The sequence below is a fragment of the Berghia stephanieae genome, chromosome 5, assembly GCF_034508935.2.
Source record: "Berghia stephanieae isolate SIO BIC M18660-M18661 chromosome 5, UCSD_Bste_1.3, whole genome shotgun sequence".
Classification (NCBI taxonomy): Eukaryota; Metazoa; Mollusca; class Gastropoda; order Nudibranchia; family Aeolidiidae; genus Berghia; species Berghia stephanieae.
The window spans coordinates 47499181-47508116 of NC_088364.1; the positions used below are offsets into that span (position 1 = coordinate 47499181).

The 8936-nt window shown below is 35.3% G+C and overlaps 1 protein-coding gene across 3 annotated transcripts in view; it reads right to left on the reverse strand.

The window, feature by feature from the left end:
• Positions 1-303: 303 nt before the first annotated feature.
• LOC144973061 (toll-like receptor 4) overlaps positions 304-8936 on the reverse strand; it is a 38887-nt gene continuing 30254 nt past the window's right edge. For all 3 annotated transcript variants that reach the window (XM_078915039.1, XM_078915038.1, XM_078915040.1), the window contains 3 exons: positions 6994-7249; positions 5190-5352; positions 304-2657 (listed from right to left, as the gene is read on the reverse strand). In XM_078915039.1, the coding sequence (XP_078771165.1) occupies positions 2469-2657; positions 5190-5352; positions 6994-7249 (608 nt within the window). In that variant the 3' untranslated portion in view covers positions 304-2468. The remainder of the gene's footprint in view (positions 2658-5189; positions 5353-6993; positions 7250-8936) is intronic.

The following is an 8936-nucleotide window of genomic DNA, read 5'->3' on the forward strand; positions in this document are numbered from 1 at the left end:
ACTCATCGCTCACCTTACCACAAATAGATAAATCGCCACGTCAATACGAACCAAATAGTGTCTTTTTAGAGGCAAATATTTGTTTGTTATTCTTTCAAAATTAAAGTTGAAAACATTTGTTATATTATACAAAATACTTTTTACAAAATTTTATTATCAAAAAATAATATTTAGAGGCAGAACAACGCGAAAAAATAGAATTAAAATGAACTTGATAGCGATTGAAACTAAGACGCCATTTTGATTTTCTTCGCCCCGCCGTTCTAAGAACTGAGACTGTTGTGCTGATTTAATTTAAAATAAAAACATGTTAAATTTTGATCTGATGAGTTATAGCCATCAACTGATGACAGTGACAGCGATTGGACAGAAGTTGATTCCGAAATTGAGTCAGATCAGAAGGAAACATTCCCGACTCAACTGCTGACCCAGCGGTTTCCATTTTGTTGGAAAAATTCACTAACATTTATTTCACAATTCCTAGATCTTTGACATGATCTTTAGAATAATTTCTCATATTTTCATATCCAGACAAACTAAATAGTTTTGCTGATATTCTAAATCTATTTTGTGTACAATAGAATTGTCTGCATTCAAAATGCGGGGCTATAAAAATTTCGAATGGGAACGTTAACTAAAACGTTAACTAAAATCCATTGTTTTCTCGCTACGAAAAAATAGTATTCACCTAAGACATCACTACTTTCTTGATTTTTCACCAATTTCCATGAGACTTGGCTATTATTTGTAGAAAATAATTGTTTTTATGACGAAAGTAAGTATATTTTAATGATTTATTACCGTGAATTATTTTTATTTATTAGAATTTTTAAATTTCACGAATATACTCGCAAAAAATTGTTCGATCCGTTTTGCTCATCAGAGGAAATTGAAATAAATATTTGATATACCACTTCGAACGTTATACTGTGTTATAGAGCTTGTTTTTTTTCTGAGCAAAATAGTATATAACATGTTGTTATTCCATTTTAGTTTACATCCCAAAAATCATTTTTATTTTGTATAGGTACGTCCGTGCTTCATTAAAAACCTTGAACATGTCCGGTGAGGAGAGAATTAAAACAATATTATTCAACCCCCCTCCCTAAATAGTAACGCGTAATGATATCATGTTTTCAATAATAATTTGTGACGTCACATTATCAAACGTTAAATTTCCCTAAAATTAGATTTTTGAAAAAACAAATATCATTTAAATAGTTTTGAAAATGTCTTTTACTCCGAGATGACGAAATCATAATCGATTGAGGGGTAGATAGAATAAATGATTTCTCACTCTTACACTCTTGCGTTTTGGAATTCGAACGTTGTTCCCAACGCGCACTCGCAAGCTCGTGCAGCGGTTGGGGACTCATGAGGTCCAGGTTTGAGAGCTTTTGCCAAGATGAGGGTAATTAAAATCGATCGATATTTGAGAGACGAGTTCCCTGCCCATTTTTTTAAAATGCGTGTCTTTCCAGAGAATGGCAGTTCAACTGGTTAAAAACCATATTTGACATGTTTACCCCTTTATAATACCGTTTTGAGGCGAAGGGTTACACTTGGACACCCGAAATATCCACTTTCTCGACGTGCCCTTATCTGCAGGTCTGATAAACCAATTATGTTAAATTAAGCCCATAATGTCAGAAATGTATATACGTACACGTCGACTCGTCTCTATTAATTAACCGGAATTGAAATTCTACCTTATCAATATTTTAAGACTTGTTATAAAAAAGGTATAGAAACCGGAATCAACCAAGCTTCATGGGTCCCATATTACCAAAAGACAAACTAGATTTAAAAAAAAAATCGTTCAGCTTAGTTTCCATCGGACTGGTAGGTCCCGCTGTGTGCAGCATTAAGTTGAATCTTTTGAAAAAAAGTTTCTTAGCTCACAATCTTTCACTTCACTCAGATGTCAAATGAGTACCATGCCAGTAATAGCGTTTCTTCAATGTAAAAAAAAAAGATAATGTCGCCAACGAACTGCAGGCGTATTTTTTTTGGTCCTACATGTTAGGTATTGATGTTGTCGCGGGACCCCCTGTAAAACTTTTTAGTGGATATTGTACTATATAAGAATCTCAAGCTCAACAGTCTCATAAAAGGAAAGGAAATCCCTGCGGCTATGTGATCTAGTAGTATGACCCTCGCCTTTGGATCCGAAGGTTTTGGTTCAAGCCCTGCTCTGAATGGCGAGTAGTTGAGTCTTTGTAAAAAACCCTTTACTCAATTCTATCACCGTACTCAGTGTAAAATAAATACATGGCCGTTAACAGCGTTGCCTCTTTCGGGAAAAAAAATATAATATCGCCTAACAGGCGTCATAATGTCTTTTTCTACGTGTTGCTGTTGGCTAAGGGCTTCGTGTAAAACGCTTTGAATACGTTTAATGGATATTGCGCTTTATGAATGCTCAAGTTTTAAGTTCAGCTATATTAGTTGCCTCCAGTTTCTTGGAACTAAAAGATTCGTGTCTTCAATGTTTCCTTGGCCTTGTAATCCAGCCATTCAGGCAAGGAGGGCAGCACGATGATATTGTCTTCATCCACGACTTGAAGGACGTAGTCTGGGATTCGATGGAGAACATTCTCTTCTACAATCACAATCACATTCTTAGGATTGGTCGGATGAACAAAGAACGTACACACCTGGAGTACAAATAAACAGCACGATAAGATATTTGTAGATAAGAATATTATTCAACTTTTGGTAGTGAAATAAAATGTGGCTGTGTGGTCATGTGGTATGATACTCGCATTTGGATCGGAAAGTTCTGGGTTCAAGTCTCGCTCGGCGCATAGTTGAGTCCTTGAAAAAGACTCTTTACTCACATTCTCTCACCGTACCCAATTAAAAAAGCAAACAAACAACAAAAAACTTGAGCTTTAATATAGAGCAATATTTACTAAAAGTGCTCAAAGCGCTTTACAATGAACTAACAGCAACACGTAACGTGTAGAACGAGACATGACGCCTATTAGGCGATATTACAAATCTTCCCGAAAGAGACAACGCTGTTGATCTGGCCGTGTCGTGAAGTCCCAGGTTTGATAGTTTTTACCAAGATTAGGATAATTTAAATCGATTGATGTTTGAAGAACGAGTTTCCTGGTAAAATTTTTAAATACATGTTTTTTCCAGAATACGAGTATCTTGGGTAGAAATTACGGAATGTTGTTTAACCATAGATATCTTGAATATATGCCCACCAGCCGAGATAGTAGGCCCTTCCGGATTATGATCGTCGTTTGCTATTGATGCAATGCGTTGACGTAAAATACTCACCTATTCTGCCCACCGTTTGAATTGTACCAACATACAAAACTGAGTGTAGCCTGTAAGGTCTGTTAGAGGGACTTTAGAGAGATTAAATAACCTAACAGGAGGTCTTTAAACAATAGTAAGGAGCTGAATGACGTCAAATTCATTAAATTCATTTTTTTATATAGGTGATTTTTATTCGCCACTGCGTCAAAACAAAGTGATACATGCTCAGAAATTGGAAGTCCAGCAATCCACTGGTAGAAAAAAAAATGTAATCTGTTATATAGCGCAATATCCACTAAATGTGTTCAAAACGCTTTGCAAAGGGTCCTTAGCGTTAGGGAACAACAGTAGTATGTCATAATACCGGTTTCAATCTCCTTGGAAGTGTGAAATTAGTCCTTCGGAGGACTGGATACGTACCTGGTGCCACTGATCTTCTGGTTTCAGAGTGATAAGATGACATCGTTCTTCAATAAAGATCATCCATCTTCGCTATTATTCGCCCTTTAATTATAAGAATTTGCCTATTCATCCTGATACTAAAATAGTTACGCCACAGTTTGATTTACTAATGTAATCTATTCATTTTTAGTCCTCCGGAAGACTGGTTACACACTACCAATGAGTTTTGAACCGGAAGAGAGGAAGGTGTGACGTGTAGAACTCTGCTTTCTATTAGAAACACTTAACATGACGGATGAGACATAATGCCTAGCAAGAGTAATATATTTTTTTCTCCAACAGGCACGCTCTTACCCGTCTGTGACTCATTCTACACCTGATTAAGATGAGGGAATGCGAAGACGGGAGTATTTTCAAAGGACAACATTGAGTCGCCAGAGAGAAAGGCAAACTAGTGACCTTCAAAAGAAACCGAGTGTCATAGTTTAAGGATACAAAGCCACAATTTGGCATGTACTCATTGTATTGTGGTTATGAACTTTAGACAGAGAAATGGAAATACACGCAGAGACAAATCTCCCTATGATCTTGATCATAAAACTTATAGTTTCAACATATATCGATTGATTAATATGACCCTTAACTTGTCAAAAAAAAATCTTAAACATGAGACTTTTTAGCACGCCATCACAAGGAATGTAAATAAAAGGAACTAAGTTGAGGTCACTCAGCTCTTTGTTATTATTTTAAACAGCCATGATTAGTTCTCACTTAATTCTATCAGTCAGACCATGAATGTTTAAAGTTATAAATAGTCTGATATGTTGGTACGCTATATCAGGCTGGTAGGTGGTGTGAGTATTTTATATAAACGCATAGCATCAATAAAGCAGATTAGGTTTACATATTTGACGACTATTCTAGATGGAGATGAACTTTTCGAGTGGGTAAGGCATTGCACTTATAGTTAGAGGCCTCAGGTTCGAGTTCCACTGTCAGCCCCTCGGTCTTATGATTTGAGCAGGAATTTAGCCCCCCATTGCTCACTTTGTGGCTTCCGTCTGAGTTATCTCTTGCCTTTTTCAATATTGACCCGAAAGAGGAGATTCTACCAAGGATGAATAAACCGGAATTTGATTGAATGTATTATTTTGCTATATAAGGAAACAAATATGTGATGTCAAAATACTGGTGCCAATATAAGTGGAAGCGTAAAACCAGTCTTTTGGAGGACAGGATACATGCCTTGTGCAACTTATCTTCTACTTTCAGAGTGATGACATCTTTGTTATAGTCTCAACGCTCTTTAACACCCCGCAATCCTAAGAATCTATGAATTCTGCTACTAAAATAGTTATGCTCCTTTATGATTCGATAAGTAAACTATTCATTGTTCACTATTCACTCCGGAGGACTTGTTACACACTTCCAAGGAGTTTTGAACAGGAAGAGAATAAGGTATGACGTCACAACTTCTCTGCCCTATTAGCCATAAACTCCACTAAACAAACCTTCATGATATTGTGTGCCATTTCAAAATGGTCCAGAAAATTTTCTGTAATGAGAAGCAGCTTCCTCCAGCTATCTCCAATTGCCCGTGACATCATTAACGGATCTTGTAATATGTCTCGTTGGTGGACAAATGTTCTGAGGTGCCACATATCTTCTAAATATCTGTTGGATGGAGATAGAGAAAGACATTTTCTCTGATAAAAAGAAAAAAAGGATTTTTTAGCAATCATTCAACTCCTAGATAAATCAGAAATACATTGAGCTTCTATAAACAGATAACGTTTAACAATTTAACAAAACCTAACGCATATTTTTTCGTCATAGATACGCTGTTAAAGCCCAGATACTAATTCTACACCTAAGTGAAGTGAGAGAATACGATTAAAGGGTTTTAGCCACACAAAGCGCGACTCGAACCAGGAATCTACTGGTCCGGAGGTGAGAATCGTACCGAAGACCACAGAGACTACTCGACAAACAGTTGCAGAATCAATCAATAAAACTGGAGCATTTATAAAGCCCAGCATTCAATAAACGTATTCTAATGGCTTGACAAGGAACCCAAAGCAAACTACAACGCTAGAGCATTTATAAAGCCCAGCATTCAATAAACGTATTCTAATTGCTTGACAAGGAACCCAAAGCCAACTTAAAACACTTGACATATAAGACGGAGCATGATGTCTGTTAAGCGAGATTACATTCCACCCCCCCCCCGATAGAAATATTGCTATGAACGATCAGGTACCAAATTTATATCTGAGTACAGTGAGAGTATGTGAGTAAAAAGCCTTTTCCAAGGACTCAACTATGCACCGCTCAGAGCGAGAATCAAACCCTGGATTAAAATGATTTTTAGAAATTTAGGCAGATAAGTTTAAGATATTTGTTGAAAGATGTAATTCGTCTATAAGGAATAACATAATTCAAAGAACAGTGACAATTTGGAATAATCTAAAGTTTGAGACAAAAAAATCTAATTCAATATATATTTTGAAGAATTCCATTGATAATGAACTTACCGAAATAATATTTGATTTTGATGAGTAGTGTAACACGACATTGGATATTATTGCATTTTGTATATCAATTTTTGAAGCTCTCGAATTTAAAAAGTTGGACATGCCAAATGAATGTAAATAGAGTTAATTCTACTACGAATAATGACTATGACACTTATTTATGTATTAGACATTTAACACTCAATATTATCATTAACATTGAATGCTGTTTATATAATTGATAAATTGTATCTATCCGTAAAAATTACACAGAGCAGTTAATTGTTTTAGAACCAGTTAGTTTCTAAACGATACGATACGATAGATACGATACATTGTAACATTTTTTTGGTCTAATGCAGATGGAGTTCCACAAGAATGGATGCTTTTTTTATTTTCCTCTATGCTTTCATCTACTTCTCTCTTTTCAACATGTTTATCCCAAATAATATGCAATGTGTAATGTACAAAATATTGCTACTCATTGTTTTAAAAGCATTTAAATTTGAGGAATACTTGGTCAATTTTAAAGCTCGACTACTGAAATTATATTATGTGACAAATGGTCCACACATCCAATTTAATTTAATGAGAGTTATTTATATGATATAATGAGTAGACAATTCTTTACTTACTTACTTACTTTACTTCACAATAAATATTATAAATTGGCTGTGTTATGGACATTTGAAGTAGACATTGTGCAGAAAACTAGTTTTGAGAAAAAACATCTTCAAATATTTTAAACATCAGTTCTTGGTTCTGCAAAGCAAAGTAACGAGTAGAATTTAACGTAACGTACCTGAGTAGAACTCCTCTTACAAACTCAACATCTTGATCTGCATAACCAATAAAAACGTCCAGGCTGAAGTCTTCTCTGGTCTTCATCGGGTACCCAACAATCTGCATAGCCTTGCTGATAATGTACGTTTTATGCTTCATCACCAGGAAAGTGGCCATATAACCAGTCATCAAGGTTGACATCAAGACCAAAGATGCCAACAAGTACAGTTTTCCATTGCATTGTCTCCACAGCGCCTCGACATCAACGAATGATGCTGGGTTTGGTATCAATGGTGGCAAAGTTAAATAAATACATTGAAGATACAAAGCGCAATATCCACTAAATGTACTCAAAGCGCTTTTAATAATAATAATAATAATAATAATAATAATAATAATAATAATAATAATAATAATAATAATAATAATAATAAAATAGATCTTTATTGTCCATAAATATGGCAATTTGTCATTTAGCTACACTTGTTATAACGTTAAACGATAACTGTAACATTGAACAGATATTTCACTCCTACTTATTTTCTCTCTCTCTCTCTCTCTCCCTCTCTCTCTCTCTCTCTCTCCCCTCTCTCTCTCTCTCTCTCTTCCTCTCTTCTTTCACACGTGCGATATACACAACTTAAACATATTCATTTCGTTTTCAATTTGTTACGATTGTGGCAATTCGACACCAAAAATTATCATCATTATCAATTGGTCAGTTAATCTTACATGAAATAAATAAATCAGTTAATCAGTCAACGAATCAATCCTTGGTTTTTCTGTACCATATGAAATATTCAAAAATTGTATTGCTGATGGAACGAACGTTGATTTATACTTATTCGTTCTACATTTAATCTGACAAAACCTTCTCCCAGATGGTAAAAGACTAAATTCATGGTATAAGATATATTTTTTATTGTTGGTAATTGAGAATGCTTTCCTTTCTATTGCTTTTCCATGAATTCGTTCTACTCCATCAAGAGGATGATTTATTATTTTTGATGCCTCTTTGATAGATTTTGAAATTTTTGATTTATCTTTAAGTCGGCATCCTCCAAACCATATGGTGCAGCCAAACGCAATTACACTTTTAATCAATGCGTCATAAACTCTTAACATAGTTTTCTTCCTTACTTGAAATGTTCTCAATTTCCTTAGGATGTATAATCTTTGGGCAACTTTCTTAGATATTATATTAATATGTTGAGAGAAATTGAGGGAACTATCAATGTTTATTCCTAAATCAAATATTTAAAATAGTCTACTATCTCAACATCATCTTTACCGATCGCCACACACTTTAAGTCGTTTTTATTTTTTACACCAAACACCTGTTCTTTCGTTTTTTCAACATTTAATTCAAGCTGATTTTGTTTACACCAATCGGTGAATATATTTATTTGTTTGAAATAATTCTTTTCGGTAACTTTATATTTTAATAAGCCAAGAATAGCAGTATCATTTGCATATTTCACTATAAAACAATTTTCAAAGGATGGTCTGCAGTCGTTGGTGTATAAGATGTACAGGATTGGGGAACTCACGCAGCCTTTTAAAGCGTTCCAAGTCAACAATAACACTTAACAGGTAGGACGAGACTTGACGCATGGAAGGCGCTATTGCAATATTTTTTTTCCCACAGAGACAACGTCTATTGCCAGATTACAATGTGAGTAAAGACACTTTTCCACTGACTCAAATCTGTGCCGCCCTCATTAGCTTTACTGTAAACACCAATAGACTTCTGCGTGTGTGATATCACTTACCTTGCATGAGATGCCGCGCTTTACTGTAAACACCAATGGACTTCTGCGTGTGTGATATCACTTACCTTGCATGAGATGCCGCGCTTAACTGTAAACACCAATAGACTTCTGCGTGTGTGACATCACTTACCTTGCACGAGATGCCGCGCTTTACTGTGAACACCAATAGACTTCTGCGTGTGTGACATCA